At 39.4% G+C, this 20,520-nt stretch overlaps 1 protein-coding gene across 1 annotated transcript in view; it reads right to left on the reverse strand.

Annotated features, from left to right (window-relative positions):
• Positions 1-4,431: 4,431 nt before the first annotated feature.
• FGD6 (FYVE, RhoGEF and PH domain containing 6) overlaps positions 4,432-20,520 on the reverse strand; it is a 71,835-nt gene continuing 55,746 nt past the window's right edge. Inside the window, 8 exon segments of the mRNA XM_032689019.1 lie at positions 4,432-7,561; positions 10,073-10,221; positions 12,385-12,513; positions 14,135-14,262; position 15,857; positions 16,138-16,240; positions 17,051-17,196; positions 17,711-17,813. Coding sequence (XP_032544910.1) covers positions 7,525-7,561; positions 10,073-10,221; positions 12,385-12,513; positions 14,135-14,262; position 15,857; positions 16,138-16,240; positions 17,051-17,196; positions 17,711-17,813 — 796 coding nt within the window. The 3' untranslated portion in view covers positions 4,432-7,524.

Below are 20,520 nucleotides of genomic sequence, written 5' to 3' on the forward strand. Positions count from 1 at the left end.
CGCGGGCTCTGCGCCTGCGCTCACGCCGGGCCGCGCGGCGGGGGGGGTGGGGATGGGGGGAGCGGCAGCTAACGGGGCCGGGGCAGGGGCCCGGCCGGGAGGGCTGGGCGGGTGATGCCGCGGGCAGCGGGGGTCGGCAGGACCTGGGCGCAGCGCCTCGCTGGAGCGCCCGCATCGCAGCCCGAGACGTTCCGCCAGCCCTGCGGGCAGTGTCGTAAAATCAGAGAATCATCAAGGTTGGAAGAGACCTTTACGATGATCCAGTCTAACCGTCCACCCAGCACTGCCACTGTAACCTCTAATCCACATCATCCAGCGCCAGACCCAGACGCCTCTTAAACGCCTCCGAGGATGGTGACTCCACTGCCTCCCCGGGCAACCCATTCCAATATCTGGCCACCCTAACAGTGCAAAATTTTTTTTCTAATATCTGATCTGAATCTCCTCCTCAGTTTAAGGCCCTTTCCTCTTGTCCTCTCACTGCAGCCACTGCAGGTGGAAGAGACCGGCCCCACCTCACCACAACCTCCTTTCAGGTAGTTGTAGAGAGCAATGAAGGAGGTTGTAGAGACCCTGAGCCTCCTTGAGACTAAGCAAACCCAGCTCTCTTACTGCTCTTCATAAGACATATTTTCTAGACCCTTCATGAACCTTGTTGCCCTTCTCTGGACACACTCCAGCACCTCAATGTCCTTTTTAAAGTGAGGGGCCCAAAACTGAAGACGGTACTCAAGTGTCATGCCCATCTGCAAGCGGAGAACTGCAGTTCTTCACATGGACACAGGGATGAGCCAGCTTTGAACATCACAGATTTGCAGTTTGCTTTTGGCCTTGGGAAGCTTGGTGGGCTCTGTCCCCTGAGGTAGATCCATAGGCAAGATTGGTGGATTGGGATTGAAACATGCAACATGATAGAGGCACACACAGTCACGGTAGCAGTTCAGCCAGCTATGTCTGAAAGAGCTGTGCTTCGCCTGCGTAGCAGCAGCAATTCACCTCGTTAATCGTCAGCGTTGCCCTGAACTGCCTTCGGGAAGGTGATGGGGAGCCTGGCTGCTAAAGAGTGCCCATTCCTTCTGGGGTAATGCCAAAGGAACAATTTACTGCTGTTCTGGCTGTGTCTCAACATCCATTTGGATCAAAGTTGTGTTTATGCTAATTATTTTAAATGACCTTGATTTTAAATAAGAATTTTATACTTTAAATATGTCCCTTTTCACCCTTTTTCTTCCATCTGTTCAACAAAGATGGTCTAACAGTGATCAGAGATCAGCAGCAACTTCAAGATCATGTAGGCCACTGGGGCTGTATGCGCAAGTTCACAATCTGAAAATAATTTAGACCATTTTATGCAATTTCTACTGAATCAGATGACATAAGCATCAACATCTGAGCAGCAGAGATAGGAAAAAAACCCAAAGCATACAAGCAAATTTATGTATTAAGATTAATAAAATCATTCACGCTCTTGTCAATTCCTTTACTGCTTTTCTTCCCACTCCCAGTCCCACAGCTGCACCTGAATCTATCTACCCTAGATCAAGATCACTAGTTCAGTCAGTACTTGCAAGCATCGTATTCTACTTTTTGATCAAACACATTCCCAAATGCCAATGAACTTAGTGAAGAATTTTTAAATCGGTGCAATTAACTTACTGTTTCCTGAAAGTGTCAACTGTTGCAGCACTCTTGATTTATAGTACTTGTCACTTCCCAAACTAGCTTGAGCCACACATCCACTTTCTAAATGACAGAGCTTAGTTTCATTTAACAAATATGAAATAATTTGCACCAAAACTTACTTCAGCCAAGTATTCTAATATCCTCAGTACTGCAGAAATGTCACTGTAACCAGTAAAACATGCTTTGAAATGACCCAATTCATACTTGATCTGTAGTACAAAGGCATGTCCATATAGCTCTGTCAGCCAGGATTACAAGAGGCACATCCCTATCAAAACCATGCAGAGAAGCAAATCCCTTTCTGCTGTTATTGCAAGTTTTCAAAAAACTGCTTTCAAATATGTGTCAAAGAAGTATAAGAAGACAGCATAACTAACCTGACAGAAAAATCTCTCCCTTACAGGCACTGCTAAAATACTCAGAGAATCGTTTAGGTTGGGAAAGACCTCATAATATTGAGTCCAAATGTTAACTTAGCAACTGCTAAGTCCACCACTAAACAACTAAATCATGTCCTAAAGTGCCACCTCTGCACATCTTTTAAATACCTCCAGGAATGGTAACTCCACCACTTCCCTGGGCAGCCTGTGCTCATGCTCATGCTCTCCACCTCTTCGGTGAAGAATTTTTCCTGATATCTAATCTAAACCTCTCCTGGTGCAACTTGAGGCCATTTCCTCTTGTCTTGTCCCTTGTTATTTGAGAGAAGCAGTTGCCCCCCACCTGGCTACAATCTCCTTTCAGGTGGTTGTAGAGAGTGATAAGGTCCCCCCAAGGCCCCTTTTCTCCAGGCTAAACAACCTCACCCAGCTCCCTTGGCCGCTCCTTATCAGGTTTGTGCTCCAGACCCTTCGCCAGCTTCATTGCCCTTCTCTGGACTTGCTCCAGCACCTCAATGTCTGTCTTGTAGTGAGGGGCCCACAACTGGACACAGGATTGAAGGTGCAGCCTCACCAGTGCCAAGTACAGGGGGACAATCACTGCTGTTGTCCTGCTGGCCACACTACTGCTGATACAGGTCAGGACGCCATTGGCCGCCTTGGCCACCTGAGCACACAGCCTCATGTTCTGCCTGCCCCAAGCCTGCTGGGGTTGTTGTGACTGTGCTGGTTTAAAGATAAACCAGCAGGGGAAATGAACTCAACTCAAAAGAGAGATTATAAATCAGAAAAACAATTTAATAAAATAATACAATAAGTACAATTATACAGACAAACAATTGATTTTAACCCACAAAACCCAAATGTATAACCCAGCACCCTGAGGCATGAACAGAGTGGTGTTCTTTGGGCCCCCTGAGTCCAAAGTAAAAGGAGAGGGGAAAACCTGTTGGTGAGAGTGCTGTTGCAGTCTGGTCAAGAGTGGTAATTGCAGTCCGGTTGAGAGTGATGATTGCAGTCTGGTTGAGAGTGGTGGTCTGCAGTCTTCCTCTGAATCCCACGAGTGGTTAAAAAGTTCCAAGACTCCAAGATCATATATTCTCCAGTTCAGGTAGGAATGCCCTGTACCTCCCTCAGGGCGAGGAGTTCCACAAAGGGTGTAAGGACAAGAGCATCCTCCTATCTCACAGGCCTCTTAACACCCAGTTTATAGCCTGAGGAGTCAGGCTGCTCTGGGCAGATGGTGTAAATGGTTCATTGATAACAGTTTGTGGGAAATGGCATGGAAGGCTATAGAATACACAGTTTTGCGTTACACCCACCCAGTGATGAACTGGTCCCAGCTGTTCTAACTAGGACAGTAACCCAAGTGCAGGACCTGATGCCAACAGAGACTGTGATTCAGGCATACTTTTACTGATACAGCAGAACTGGATTTTGCAAAAGGATTTATTAACACCCTTCACATAGACTTAACTCCCTTATTCTTTAGAATGATAGTTTCTTAGGATGCTTTCTTTCCTCTGGGCATATCTACTCTTCAGGAAGCTCAGAGAATAGTCCTCTCATCCTGTATCATATGCTCCGGAACTATCTTCTCTCCACTGATAAATGTTCAAGAATATTGCATTAATGGTTTAATATATTCTAATCAGCTGTTGCCACAGCTAGTTCGTGCTCACAGACCTGAAAAATCACACTTTTATAGTACACGGGCTAGTTCGTTCCTGGGCTGCTGAAGCTTGGAAGGGCTGTCATGCCCCAGGGGTGGGATGTGGCTTCAGGAGATAAGACCCCTCTGCTCAGTGTCCTACAGGTGGGGCTGCTCAGGGGCAATTTTTCTGATGGTCCGTTTTCTCTGCAAGCCACAGTTCAGCATGGGCCTACACCCAGTTGTGGAAGAGCTTTATAGGTAACAAACATTGTGAACTTGCAAAGGCATGGGTTTTTAGTTTGGTGAGCTAGGGAAGAGGGAACAGAAAGTGAAGAACTAGACAGCAAGAGACAGCTAAGAAAAGATGGGAGAGCAGGAAGATGGAAATATTTTAGCAAAGACAGTAATTTTGGTAGTGAGAGTGTGTCACTACACACTCTTGCACAGCCAATTGTCTTGGCTGACGTAAGCAAGATAATTCACTTAAAACTACTGTTTCAGGTGGTTCGATCCAGCAGCACTGTTAGTCTGTCCACACAGCCTACCTTTTCAGGCTGTTTTCTGTTCATAAGGGCAAAACCCAGTATGATTTTTAAAGCAAGACTGATGTGCAGGATAATTTTAAGAAATTCTGCCATTTGAAAATCACTGAATGTACAAATTATATAATATGTAAGACCTGAACATATTTAAAAAAAAAAAAAAGATGCAGACTCAACTAATGTGAATTTATTTATACAAAAATGATGAATAACCACAGGAATATTTACAGCTTTGAACTGTTTTCATTTACAAAATAAAGATTCTATTCTTACATTTAGACAGTATGATTTAGGACTGCTTCGAATAAAAGGCTATTTGGATGGTAAATGCAGGAGAGAGCAGTTACGGCAAACAAATGCACTGAACGTGTCTTTCCAAATATCTCTTTACATTATTATGTAATATACATAGTGTAATAATCAAGTTTCCATGCACAAAAAATATTTAGTAAAATGTGTTCCATAGCTGCTCGGCTATCCATTTGTTTTAAGTCCTTTGGGCACAAAATACAGTATTAAGTTAAAGAGAATTCAGGATCCTAGAACCTTTAATTTATCCATGAATAAAAATGTTAGAACTAATATTCAATGCTAATGTTTGTCTCATACTCTGCTAACCAATCTTAAATTAATTATGAACTATAGATTCTTATAAGAGGAGGTAGCCAAGTGTCTAAAAATTTCTGGTCGTGCTTTAGGGTTTAGTCAAATCAATAAGTAAATACTTTACTTTTGATGGTAATGCATCAAAATGGGATGTGAACTGGAGAAACAGACCAAATTTGAAAAGCAACCATCTGAAAATGTTATGCAAATGCCTGTGTTGCAGGTTCTTCATATGACACAAAGCACTAATGCTGGAGAAAGAGGAAAAGAAATATTCAAACATGTTTACAAAGACAATTTATTTAACACAGAATTAGACTGCAATATGTATACTACTGTTTTTAAGGCTCCATTCCAATCTATTTCTGTCACAGATCTTTTGATTGATCAGCTACTTCTGGAAGAAGTCCTCTGATTATCTCAGAACATTTTAAACTATTTTCTCACTCTGCACCAAATCCTCTAGAGGTAGTTTGATGCCATATGAGGCAGAACTTGGGCACCTTGTTCAGTATGTTTTGACTTTTATTGCTCTGTTTTGCAGCAGGGAATATATCAAACCATAAACTGAAATTAAATTAGCTGGCTCCTAACCAAATTTCTGATTCATTTGCTGGTTCATGACTTGCCACCTTCACTGGTGTGCAGTCCCTATGAAAATATTAAGAAGCTCTTCCCTTTGATACTCTCAACAGGAAGAGACACATCACATCTGTATCAGTTTAGTTTTGGATACAGTAAAAACCATGGCAGAAATCGTCCTGAAGAGACATGCTAATAACTTATTTAGCTTGGTGAGCAGCTGGTTTTGAAAATTAAGTAAAAGCCCTTTATATGTAACAAGAGAAAAGTATTCACTTAGCACATTTGTGTTACAATAAAAGAGAATAAAGGCTTTGATCAGTCCTACTTAATTTCCAACATTATCTGGTCAAATCTCTAGCGTTCCTGAGGAAAGTCAGATCTACAGCTTTAAGTCCCTGATTCAAAAGGTACTCTACTGAAACGCTTGAAGCCAATGAAATTACTTGTAGAGTTAATATTAAGCATTTGACTTCCAAGCCCACGATTGATTTAACAGAAATCAAGCTTCTTCAGAGCTCTGTTAGTATCTTAGACCTGACTTTGAGGCATTTGAGGGAATAAGAGAATTTTGGTTTGCATTTTCATTCTTGGCCTTTCTGTCATAACTACTAACTGTTCTATCATCTATTCTCTTTCCATTGTGAGGCCACAGAATAGCTATTAATGCGTATTCAAACTATTAATTGAAAGTTAATGGCTCTTAATTCTGTTACCAAAACCAGCTTGATTCAGAGGATTATTGACAAGTAGTAAAATTAACTGACTACACATGCATTGCATTTGACATCAAATGGCTTCCTTTCATGTGGTTTTCATAGTTCTAGTTCCATTTATGCTATTACAGTGTTAAAAGTCTTTCAAAGTTAAATAGAATAAATGCACCAGAATCATCAGTAAATATTTCCTAATGAGGTATGCTGATGATTTTCTTAAAGAAAAAAAACAAAACCCAAACACCTAAAACTGAACTATGTTTTAAAGTGTCAAAGAAAACAAATCATATTGTAAACAAAAGGTATTTCAAAGAATGGTATGCATTTTCAATGCCTTCTGCACTAGGAAAGCTGTGTTGTCTTGGTATGGCAATTCCACTTAAAAATTATTTTTAAATATACAATACTTTAAAATTTTGGGAGAGGAGGGTGCATATATTTGTTTAATGTTCTTTGAACAATAGTTTATACAGTGTTTCATTTTTGTATACAGAACTCATTTGACACAAAGTTTTGAAACAAATAAGATATTTTGCCTTTTCACTGATTATCAAAAATGTATTTTTACTCTGCTTTAAATTACTAGTGGAAACATAAAAGATAATATATCCTCCAATTTATTGAAGATAACTCATTTAGTCTCTTTTGCTTCTGTAGTACTGTAAGAGCTCTATTGCCTTATCCCTGTAATTGCAAAGTCTGTTTTAAAATATTTTTCCCTTTTCTGTTTTTTTAATAATTGAACTATATTTTGCTTTTGTGATACGGAATTTGTTGTACTGTTTTAATGAACTGGTATGCATGATTTCAACTGCCATTCAAGGAAAAGAGCAGCAATATCATACACTTCTCATAAGGAGCTTACATAGCCAACAAAGATCCAAAATCTGTGAAATTCCTATACTGATCTGTTCTTGCTAAATTGCTAAGTGAACATCAGCAGCTCAAGACCTATACACAAATCATGAAGAACTGTACAATTGCAACAGATCTGTTTTGTGTTTTGCCTTTTTTTTTTTTAAAAAAAAGCATAAAGTTTATGAATCTGTTGACCAACAATCTGCCATTCTGAGGACATGGGCACTTTGGACCTCAATGCAGACCTCACAAATAATTCTGCCCATTAAAGTAAACATTGGAATTTAATAAATAACACATTTTGTATCAACACAGAAATACATACAATTCTTTAAAAAAATATCACTTTACACTAAAAATGCAACAACTCCTAATCCTGACAAATATACAATTTTGTGTAGGTTGAGACGGCAGGATTCTGTTTCACTGAACAGTTGCTGTAGTCTGTTTTACCACCATCCTGGATATTTTCCTTTAAATTTGCAGACATGATGCTGACACTGCTATAAGACAGTGCCTTCTTGAAAAGCTTCTATCCACCTGTTAGAAAATTAAACACTGTTAGGAAGTTGCTGATAAAAGAGTAAATCTCACTGTTGTCAGTAGCTACAGATTCACACAAGAAGTAATATCATACTTTCATTACCAGTTGGTCTGTGAGTGCAAATGCCAACGAGTCCAAACATACAAAGCTTGCTGGGGACATATTAAGTATTGGTACAAGGCCATACGATAGAAACTTTTTTGTGTACCTCTCCCATACTGAAGTTATATGCAAAAAAACCAGGTGAAGCTGGCAAATCAAACCCTCAAAAAGTAGGATATGCCAAAGTGCTGCATACTTTAAAAAACCCCAGTACTGCCTTCTCTTATTTCACTGCAAACATGACCTGGGATGAATCGGGACACTACTGTAACTGAGGTATTTGTCTGCTGTCTGCATAACCCATGCCCTCTGCTTTTGCAGCCGGTACCGGGGCATTACCGATGACTAGTGGGGCTGAGGGAAGAGGTCACAGGGTGAAAGGTGAGGGTTAGGGGGAAGTCCCAGACAGCTGATCCAGGGTGTCTCAAACTGGAAATTCAAAGTTAATATTCAGCTACTTTTACTCCCTATAGCTGTGGCATCTGTTCCTACTTGATTAGGAGGGTGATAAACATCCTCAGCTTCCCAAGGATGAAAAAATAAAGTTCTTGAAGCACCTGATGCTACACAGACAAATACAATAAAAAATGGAATAATTCTGTCTTCTGAGTGAGGGCTGAACTCTGTGTATGTGAAGTTAAGGGGCCGACATAATGATGATTTTTTTCCGAGTGAAAATTTTGCAAGAACTGAATGACACAAAGACTGTAATTATCTTTATCACAGACATTCAAACCCATCTTAGTATTCACAGAGTATCTAAACATTAGTCACAGATGTTGACTCTTCCTTGCCCTGAGCATTTAATTTTGTAACTGTGTGCATGTTCTTTGAATTCAAGCTTTTGGTATGAACATATTAAGCATGTGTAAGTCCTCATGCCTGTCTGCACACACAACTCAAGCATCTACCCCTTACTTTTTAGGGCTCACTGTATTTTCCACTGCCATCCATACATTAAAAACAATTAAAGTGGAATACAATTACAAAAAAAAAAAAATCCCTAAACAGCTTAAGCATTGAACATAGCACTGGACTTCTAAAACCTCACTGAAAAATAAGCATCTGTTAAAATTTATTACTGCACTCATACAAATGTATCAGATATTTCTTTGGCCCTATCAGGAAAAAATAGTGTCCACTGATGCTAACAGACCAATGGCACGTTCTTTGTTTTTCCTTTTAATGCTGTCAAAGCAGCCTTTATTCTGGAGGTTCAGCATAAATCTCCTAAGGATATTAAATACTTGGAGAAAGCTCAAAATTCAAGGTACTTAATGTTATTCCTAGCCCCAGTAAAATACAGTATGTTCAATTTCAAGTTTTCCTACTGATGACAAAAGCCATTGTCTGAATAGAAAAACAAAGCTATTGAATGCCTTGAGGTTTTTTAGTTTGTTTTATATAGTACGGGAAACAAGAGAACAGTGTCTCAGTGAACAAGGAAACATTTGTGTGCATCTGCACAAAATACTCCCCAAAATCAAATAAAGACTTCTAGATCTTTTTATGTAGAGAAGTGTCATTAAGCACGTTCTCAGCTGTTCAAAATTTTCAGTTGTCCTGGACACCTTGTTTTTTAGAATGTCTCTATTTGTAGAAACCTGGAGCCATTTGAATGCTTAAGTATTAATAATGGACTAGTTAGTGCATCAAATGTATTTATTAACATAAAATTCATTTGGCAAAACTGCAGTGAAAGCAGTCAGCTAAGACAGGCATATAGGAAAGATAGCTTACATGTATTCCGTTTATGCTCATTTCTAGGTTACTATAAGATTCATGTAACAAATGTTTTCTACTGATTAATGACCAAGCTTCTAGGTTATTTTATAAAGAACACACAGTATATAAATTGATAAATATGACTCCAAACTCAGACACATAAGCAGGACTTGAAATGAAACAGCTTGTGTAAATGTTCTTTGAATTCAAGCTTTTGGTCCGAATGTATTAAGCATGCCTAGGTGCTCATTCGCATCTGCACACACACTTCAAACCTTGGTCCTGTACTTTTTAGTGTCTGCTTTATTTTTCACTGCCATATATTCATTAAAAATAACTAACAATGACATGTGAAAATAAAAAAGGAACATATCAGTTAATCCTTAGAACACATTTTTTGGAATGAGCTCGGAAAAACAAAGATTTCTTATTTTATCTTTGACTTTCCCAGTCTCCTACGTTCAGTCTTTTCCCAAAGAGAGTCTGCTTCCTTCATTTCAGAAGCATTTCAGAAGTCCTAATGACACCAGAACCTCGTGTTTTAAGTAACTGAAAACTTCCATTTACATACAACATAATATGGATCTTTGGTACATATGTTTAATGTGTGATTATGAACATTCACCACTTCTGAATTTTCTAGAAATATGTAACAGAAATGAATTCAAGTAGTTTCTTACTTTTGAGCTGAATGGGGATCATCTGCTTTGAATATGTAAAATAAAGTGTTTTTGTGCAGTAAATGGAACACTCTAGACTCTGAGTTTTCATCTTTTACTTCACTGACTGTGAATCCAAGTAAAGGCTGGCTCTCTAATGCTGCCACATCCTATTTAACAAGGGAAAAAAGGAAACAAGACAAAATTAGAGTTTGCAAGACATACTAAGGCATGCATTTAGACTTTATTCATATACCATACCATTGCAACAGACTATAAAACAAAAAAGTTGTTATAAACAGACATGCGCAAAATGCCACTTTTTATCTTCTAATAGGAGGAGCTATGGATGCAACCTATGTTCTCAAGCACTGCAGTCAAGTTCCAAATACTTCAAATGGCTAAGCTTATTTCACTTTCTGTTGCTGGAAATTAAAAGGATAGGGGAAAAATAGTTGCTGAGTGTTCAGAAATGGTAGGTTAGGAAAGAGTAGCAAGAGAAGTTGTACCTTTTTGCTTTCTCTTTATTTAGTTTCAAAACCTGGCTAAAAATGAAACCTGTCCCCTTCCTCATTCATCTCAAGTACTTACTTTTAAATTTTTTTTTAAATACTCTTGCCTTTTAATAAATGAATACCATACAAAGCATTTTTGGAAGGGAAAAAAACCCAACTATTTTCATCCTGTGCAAATTCCAAACCAGTGTTTTGTAACTAGGCAAGGTTCTGCAATACTTATGGATAGAAGAAAAAAAAAAGCTAAAAGACCAAAGAACGTATATAAACACTGACAAATCAGGTGATGAAACAAGGGTGCCCTGTGAAAACAGCATTTCTTTATATTGGAAAATCAAGTAAGTCTGAGGAATCTGTTTTGCTATCTCAGGTCTTTGTACCACTAATAGGTGGGGTTTTTTACCACTGATCTTTATATCGCTTGGAACTAATGTCAGTAGTTTAAGTGAGGTTTCCTGGCTAACGCAACACTGGACCTTCCCTTAAGACTCTATAACCAATGTCTCCTGCAATGGCTCATCAAGATGAAAAATAAGGACAGATATTCTTCAGTTTAAAGAAAACAGGAAAGAGTTAATTTTGTGATTGTGAGCTGCAAACTGAAGCTACTCTGTAAGGTTGATATCTCAGAGGAAGCCAAGCCAAAGAAAATTTAAGGCGACTGTCACAAACTAATATATCTTTCTTTACCTCTGCCAAAGTCTCCTTTGCAACTAACAGAAGAAACACAATGCTCTCAAATATTTTTCTAATTGATGTAAAAGTAATTTTTTTCCACATAATTATTTAAGTTATTTTTAGAACTACTTTGTGGTTTTTTTAATATTGCTAATACTGTAGTGGAAATAACATCACAGGTTTTGGACATAATTCAGAAGTTCTAAAAATAAAGGTTGGCAGGAACAACCCAGGAACAAATCTGAGCACAAACCAGGAAATAACTAGAGTGGATGTGGTGTGAGGGTGAAGAAGGGTAATTCTTTACATGGTCAGGATAGGTTGGGCCTTACGTTTTGAAAGTAAGTGAGGAATAGCAATACTTTTAAACAGATGCTTTGGATGTTTTGCTCTTGAAAGCTAGTAGCAAACTCTAACATATAATATAAAATTAGTCCAATATCTTCTGGTGCTACAATACATCCATATGTTACAAAACATTCAAAGATGCAATGAGGCTACATCCTTAGCACATACTGGGATGTGCAGAGCTTATATATATATATACACACACACACATATATATTTATATTGAATAGAGATTATTCCACACTGCAATGGACTTATTTAGGACTACACATCCTAAATAAAAAGCAAATGTCTTAGATAAGATGCATTTCTTTTTTTCTACTGCATCACTGTGTACAGTGATCAAATAGCAACTCCAAGCTGAAAACAAGTTTGAGAAAAAGTAAAGAGATTTAGTTTGCTCATTTTCCAAGCATTCAAAAGACCTTATGGAACTGCAGAACAACATACTTCAAGATACTTTTATAATGTTGGCTTTGCCACTAGCACACTGTGATGCATCCAAACAGACCCCCCATTTATTCAGCTGACTCAGAACATACCTACAGCTGAGCAATGGTGTGCAGTGCAGAGGTACTCAAACTAGGTCTGGAATCAGAAACAGCATAGCTATATCAATGTATTATGGTATCAAGCTCACTGGGCCTTTTCAAAATACTGCATTCACAATCAGATCAAATACTGTAAGGTGATCTACTTTTATAGCTTGTTTCTATATCATAAAAATAAACAACTTTCTTACAAAGACAGTATTATCATTGGATATTTTATTTCTAATATGTAGTCTCTTACCTCACTAGCAGCATATGTGTATAGCACCTTATTTTTTATAACAAACCATAGATGTTTCCATGGTTTCTTACTGCCCTTAGATCTGTGTAGGTAGCCACTCATTGTAGAGTCTTCTGTATTTGCTGAAACCTGAAGAGGAAAAACAAAATGAATCAACACACCCTAAGAGTACAAGTTTTCACAGTACAGGGGTTTTTTTAGGCAGATTTCCAAAGCCCTGCCTGTCAAAGACTCAAATTCTTACCTAATCTCAGGTTAGTGTTGCTAACTAACTTACATGGCTGAAAGAACAATTATTTTGTCTGCTACCATCTATCTGGTCTGGAAGAGAGGTTTCCACTGCCACTAAAGTTTGGAATTTAACTGCATGCAACAGGACAAGAGAGGGCTGAGGACCATGTACAGCTGGAGAATACGCATTCCTACATCAGAAGAATCACAGAATCACAGAGTGGTTTGAGTTGGAAAGGACCTTAAAGATTATCTATTTCCAACCCCTCCACCATGAGCAGGGACACCTTCCACTAGACCAGGTTGCTCAAAGCCCCATCCAGCCTGTTCTCAAACACTTCCAGGAATGGAGAGTCCACAACCTCTCTGGGTAACCTGTTCCACTTTCTCACCACCCTCACAGTAAAGAATTTCTTCCTAATATCTAATCTAAACCTACCCTCCTTCAGACTAAGGAGGGTCCCCCTTGTACTATCACTACATGCCCTTGTGAAAAGTCCCTCTCCAGCCTTCTTGTAGGCTCCCCTTCAGGGACTGGAAGGCTGCTCCAAGATCTCCCCAGAGATCTCTCCAGGCTGAACAGCTCCAACTCTCTCATGCTGTCCTATCAGGAGAGGTGTTCCAGCCCTCTGATCACCTTAGTGGCCCTCCTCTGGACTTATGTTGCCCTCATTATGTTGGGCATTATCATGCCCTTATTGTGTTGGGGACCCCAGAGCTGGGTGCAGCACTCCAAGTGGGGTCTTACCAGAGCGAGAAGAGGGGAAGAATTCCCTCCATTGACTTGCTGGCCACACTGCTTTTGATGCAGCCCAGGACACAACCGGCTTTCTGGGCTGCAAGTGCACATTGCTGAGTTACGTTGAGCTTTTCATTCACAAACATCCCCAGGTCTCTCTTCCCAGGGCAAGCCTTAATCCATTCTCCACTCAGCCTATATTTGTGCTTGGGATTTCCCTGACCCATGTGCAGGACCTTGTGCTTGACCTTGTTGAACTTCATGAGGTTCACACAGGCCCACCTCTCAGGCCTGTCTAAGTCCCTCTGGATGGCATCCCTCCCATCCAGCGTGTCAACTGCACCACACAGCTTGGGTGTCATCTGCAGACCTGCCAAGAAAAATCACTTCCTCCCATTCCCAAGACCTCCAGTGTATACAGAGAGGTAGAGTTTAGATCTACCTTTCCTAGTCATAAGCCAAGAGCTGAGTTGGTGTAGGAGTCTTCTCACTGATTGTTGGTGCAGAGGTAAATCACAATTCATGGAAACACAGGGAAGCAAGAAAGAAATTGCAATTTTGTCTATCTATCTGAATCACAATCTCACAGGTGTTCATGCAGTTTACACACTGCTTCATAGTTCACATCCCTGCCTATTTAAAACTAAGGCCCAAACCACAGTTACAGATACATTTTGACTTTTGCTTCTAGAGAAGATGGCTAAAATATGGAATTGGTCTTTTGCATTGTTATACTGATTATATATATCAAGGCATCACTTTTGACCAATATGCACTTACTTCTTTGAGGGCTGCAGGAATTTTTTTCTGCTTTCTTCCAGAGGGAATACTATGTAATACTGTAGACAAGGCACTTGATGGAGATTTATGGTTGACTGGGGATCCGCTCTTAGGAGTGCACTGGTTATCTAAAATGCACAGGATGAATATGTCACAGATGAAACATAGGCTGTTGATTCTTGGGTTTTCTTCTTAAGGACAGCTGGCATTTTTATTCACATTACAGTCCTTTCAATAGTAACACCTAACTACATTAATTCAGCACTGAATTAATGGTTTAGTGTTATCATCAACACCATGAGTTAGAAACTCCCAAATCACAATCAAACGAAAAAAAAAGCCATTAGAACTTTGAACTAAACAAATTGCTCTTTTTTGTTTTCCTTGATGTCGAACGGGATGAAAATTAAGTCTTAAAAATCACACCAAATTTTTACAACTGTTCTCTGCAGTTTAGTTTGTATTTTACCTCTGTTCCCCAACTCTGCTCTTCAGTTCTCTACATCTGTTAACTTCTCAACTTTTTTCAATATGGATGCTGTAGGACTCCTTTTCCAGCATCACACTGTCATACACACTCTTCTGGACATTCCCAGAGCATATGCTGTCATTCTCCACTGCCACACGCAGTTCCTTCATCTCTCTTGGAAGACTTCTGCAACACCTCACTTCTTTAAAACCTCTTTTTCTAGCAACACCCACCACTTCTTTACAGCCCGACCTGAAATGAGTAGTTTCACTAAATCTGCTTTTAGAGTTGTCCCTGAACTTGGTAAGGCTCTGAAAAAATGAGCAGAGCAGAAGAGTCATGTGATTTGCCAGCTGTACGGAACCTGCTCCGCAGCCCTTTTCCCAGCTAAAGGCACCTGCCATTGCCTGTAGCACAGCAGCCTCTAGTGCCCAGCACAGACACCTGCAGGTGGTCCAGACAATTGCCTTCCCGAGCACCACAGGCGCCCACAGCTACAAGGGTTATCGAAGCTGCTTTCCGCATCCCTATGGGATCCATAGGTTTATTATTGCACTGGGGCGTCACAGATTTCCTAATACCCCTGAGAGCTTGTGTCGAACTGGAGCCTCTGCCACAGGGAAGGGCAGCAAACTCTTTCAGTCTCTGCTTACATCTCATTTGTGTATTTTATACTAAAGGATTTGGACATAGTTCAGAGCAACTCTTGTGAGATGGAACTCGATTTCCACCTCACTGGGAGGTGTCTCCATTGATTTTATATTTGTTTCTGCATAATGATATGAAGCTTCTTCAAAGACATGTATTTGAATTTTCTCAGGATGAGTGAGGACACTGATTCTGGACCTTCTCTCTAAGCAAATGTTATTACCACCACGCTATCGAACTCTTGCTTTCCATAAGGCACCACACTCTCTGAAAGCATTCAATGAAAACTGCTCTAGCTGTGGTGTTTTATACTGAAATCCATGTTGCCAGTGTTCAGTAGGCAATAGTTAGGAATTTGCCTTCAGAACTGAGGTACAGATATGCCAAATTCTTGAATTCCAGATGAGCTGAGGCTTGAGGTTGAAGAGACTCAGCTTCAATAAGATGAAAGCCTATGTTTTGACAGAGCCCCAGAGCTTAACTATCTCAGCAGCTTAGCTGTCAAAAATGAGGTTTACAGGCATACAAGTTACAGAGAGAAAAAGTACACATGAATCCACTGGAAGGTCATGATAAGCTGCAAGGACATTAATATACGCTTGTACCCTGTGATTAAAGAAAGCAATGTAACACTAGTTATCTCAAAAGGAAAGCAGCATAAGCTACGTGTAATTACTGTAAGGTAAATGCACACGTTCTGGAAGGAAGAGCCATGCATTGCAAATTAATTTCCTAGCTTGTTTGGCATCTTAGAATCTCAGATGCCCATCGCTTTTCAGGCACAAACAGAATTAGACACTTGAACCCAGCAGTAAGATGAGGCACAGACATACCATGTTAATAAGGGCCACAAAATAAGACAGACAGTTTGTGAAGATTTCTTTACCTTGTTTTGTAGTTCCCTGAAGCAATGATCACATACTCTTGCTGGCTGGTTTTCATGTAGTCCTAAGCCGTGTTTATTTGATGAACAAGCTTGACAGACAATCGGAAACAATAAAACCATTATTGTACACGATGTGCACCTGTAAATAAGCAAATACTCAAAAGACATTCACTTCAGCACTGTTAAGCCCATCATACAATCTGAAATAGGTACTATTTTACAGTAAAAATGGTTTAAGATCTTGGATTTTTCTGTGTCTTTATGTTCAACATGCTGCCCTTTCCTCCTCTTAAGTGATAAGTTTAAATATAAAAAAAAATCACTGAATTATACAACTCAATAAGCCAATGTTAACAATCATGATATACAAAAAAAGTCTACTGTTACTGAGCGTTTTAAATAAAAAAATTTAAAAGAAATAATTAAAAAGTCATTGTTCTCTTGATGATTTCTCCATTGCATTGAATTCTAATTCTGTATTCTCACTTGATTAAAACAAGAAAAATAAAGGTTTATTAGATGTATCTTTCATAAGTGTTAAATATAAAACAAGTGTGGTACTAACTTAAAAACAAAAATCATGATTTATCTAGGGAAATTAATGAAGAAGATATTTCCTTATTTCAGCTAGCATTAATTTCTATTATGTAATAGAAAGCAACCATAAATAGCACCTAGAATGCAAAATAAAAACCATGTAACAGGTTGAAGGTTGAACACTGGTCAAGTTCAAGACCTGCCTTAAAAAAACCCCAAAACCCCTAAACCACTAACCCCAACCCATTGTTTCTATGCACATAACTGTGACATAGTACAGTGTTTCCCTCAAAAAAGTGGTTGTGTGATGAGGCTCCTTTTGTGTTTGCCCACACAAGGAACCTGTAGGACTAACAGAAAAGGCAATCACCCAACCTTTCCGCATGCCCTGCAGTGATGCCTTCTCCACGTCAGTGTGAATTCACTTGTACAAATCATACACATAGTGGCTCTGGTATCAGGAATCCAGATCGGAGCCTTTGATCCCAGTGGACTGTCTTCTTCCTGTTTTTCTGGATCTGCCTGAGAGAACATAAGCAGAATACCTTTACATTCAGTGATGAGAAATAAGATTAGTATTTACCAGAGATTATAGGAAAATGCTAATGATGTTGAAAAGCCTTCTCTGATAAATTGTTATGGTCTTAAATGTTATCTACTATTTCATCAGTGACCATTATAATGCAAGCCTGACAACAGAGCTGCATTTAATTAGTTCACAACAGCTCTGTCACTTTCAAGCTTTACCAGCCTACTTGTATCAATAGCTGCTTTATTTAAAATCTTTTCATTTGATCTTTCTGTTCACAAGATCACAAAGAGAAATGCAAAAGCTGGTTTGGGTTCTTCGAAGAAAATAATTTTAAATTTATGAAGTAAAAAACATTATGAAATAGTATTCTGTTCTATCATCTGTTCACTTATCATTTACCATCCTGTTTATTTTTCATCATGGAATGCCTCTTGTTTCTCTAAACACCTGTAAGAAACTTTATATTCAAAAAGGGAACAAACCAACAATAATTTTGTGATATACCTCTTCAAGACTTTTGCTCGGATTAAATGTGATTCTCTTTTTTGTATATTCTTCAATTGACTTGGAGATAGCTTCTAACCACTCATCTCTTTCTGTAGCAGAACTGTTGGGTAAAAAACCCACAAAACCAGTTTATTATTATTAACATTTAAAACTAAGCAAGTGTTGATTAGAATTTCATTAGCTTTATTACACACTGACGTAACTCTTGCAATTTCATTTTATAGACCATCCCCAATTCCTACTAAAACTGGCATAATTTTTTAACTGTCTGCATGGTGTTAGCTATTTGTGTGTGAATTAATATTAAAAAAGATTTCTGTGTCTGTTGTTATAATGCAGATTCCCTCCCTCCCTTTCCTCCTTCCAAAATACCCCTGTGGTTGTTTTAAGCTTGTCTGTCATTGCTTCCCCTTCTTCCCTGGACCCTTGAATAGCCTGAACGATACTGGTATAAATGGTGGTTCCAGAACAAAGATTGACCTTCCCTCTTGAAGGCAACCTGAAATTTCAACAAGTCTTTTTCTCCCTGCTTCATTCTGTCTCAGAGTGTAGTTTGTTATACCCAGCCCTGTGAAACCCCAAGCCTATGTAGAAAAAAACCACACTGACTCTTCTCCTGCTTTGTGCTCCCTGACTACTCCTACTACAGGTCATGCTACTTCTACATAATTCTTTTTTTCCAAATTTCCATTGGATGAGTTAACTTAAAGAGATGAACAGATGAGCTTACTCTATCTCTTTATCCTCCAGCTGGTGGATCACTAATCAAGAGCAAGGAAAACATTAGGCTAAAGTGGTGTGGCACAAGGAGCAGCGAGAATAAGGAGTGCTCAGAACAGCAGGAGGCTGCAGCTATACTGGCTTACGTGCACTGCCAAAGCATCTCCTCTGGCCATGGGCACACCCCTGTTTTCATAAATCCATGCTGTTCCTGCTGCAAAGGGCAGCCTACTATCCTTTCTCTCAGCCACTGTGTCTTATTTTCACCCTTGTGCCAGAACACACATAGTTATGCAGTGGGCTAGACTGGGAAACAAATCCATATTAAAGGAAGCCATCGACCTGCCCTTCCTGTGGATCAATTTACCAACTGAGTTCATCACACAGCTGAACAAGTACTTGTGCCAGCACCACGGAGAAGGCTCTGAGAAGGATGAAGCAGTTTTGTGGCAGAGAAACAGCTAGGCTGCTTGTTTAAGATGCCATGCCAGCTTTAAAAAGGGCTTCTAAAATTTGAACAAGTATACATTGCCAACATTTTTTCTATTCCCAACTTCTTGACTGGTATCCAATAAATTAATCTGCTTAATCCAAGTAATTATTAGAAAAATATAGAAAGGAAAGCCAGGGAAGAGGAAAGCAATGACTTACACTAATGAGGGGTCTAGCACCAATTAATTAAACCATTATTTTTAATGGTTTTGTAGGTGTATTTGGAAGCTTTCATCATCTTGAGCCTTCAAGGAAAATACTTTGAACTGGGGTTTTGAACTGGATGAAACTGAGTACTATAGAGAAACAGAGAGGACAAATCTAGTAAGGTAAACACATGGGAAGCCTGTGAGGTATGAGCAGAAAAAAAATATCTAGCACACACACAACAACAAAATCAGAACAAAAGGAGAGGAAATAAGATACAGGCAAAGGCAAAGCAATGTATTATTGTCTGTCCCAATATCTCACAGTCTGAGTCGAACATTTTGTTCAGTTTATTTACTTTTGCTTCCTCATCAGGAAAGAACAACTAGTCTACATTAACTACATAATATTCATAACTCTAATAAACTCCTTTGGCTTTTTTCAAAATCTGGTTACATTTAATTGGATTCCTGTAACTGTATTAAATTTAAAGTTGACACAGTTCTTCCAGATTAAGCATCCCCTCCATCATGTGGAGATTGCTATTTATGGAGCATCTAACACTCTAATATTTCACCAGGAAGCTTGTGCTTGGTAGGTTTGCTAGTGCTAGCCTTTAGGATTGTTTACAATCCTTCAAAACTTAAGAGCAAAGGTGTGCCACTGGAAACTGAATTGATGTAATGGTTTGCTGCAGCAAAATAGGCAGTTTCTTCCGCTGTCACTCCCAGTCCTCCCCCCACAACTGCCCAGCCCTGCTGCTTCCCCTGCTGCAGCTCCAGTATCACTTCCAAAAGTGATCTGCTTACTAAAATTGCAGGGTTTTCAAACATTATTATTTTTTTTATTTATTTGATATTTAACATAACAGTAGAAAGCTTTAAATGGACTGCAGAGAGCCCCAGCAATGGTTACTACTGGCAAATGCGTGTGCTAGGAGCACACATCACAGCTGCTCAGTGGCCCTAGGAGGGCTCACAGACTTATACCTCTCTTGTTTCCAGTATCAGAGCCTTAGGGCACCTCTCCCAGCTGAGCTAGCCTTGCCTGAGCTATCCTTAGTGAAAGCAATGCAGCTGTGTCTGCCTGGGGTAGCTCTTTGCTTCCTTGTTGAGGGGGACGGGGCCAGCTGGCCTCAGACTGTGTCAGGCTGGCACGACTGCTGTTTTCAGGAGCAAACCACTACTTCTGTGCAGTGCTGTATCATGCAGATGTGCTAACTTGTTCCTCTGATGAAGAGATTTCTAGTACAATGCTGCACTGTACCATGAAAAACAATTCACATTCCTACAGATATCCCAGGAAAACTGAAACCTCAACCCAGACTAGATAAAGCAGAACACTAATGCAGTCAGTAAAACTAAACCTGAAGAGACAAAGACTTGTCTAGGCACTAATCTATACTTCTGTTATTAATTGGCCTACTTTTTATTAATAGCAATTTTCAC

The sequence above is a fragment of the Chiroxiphia lanceolata genome, chromosome 5 (genome assembly GCF_009829145.1).
Source record: "Chiroxiphia lanceolata isolate bChiLan1 chromosome 5, bChiLan1.pri, whole genome shotgun sequence".
NCBI lineage: Eukaryota > Metazoa > Chordata > Aves > Passeriformes > Pipridae > Chiroxiphia > Chiroxiphia lanceolata.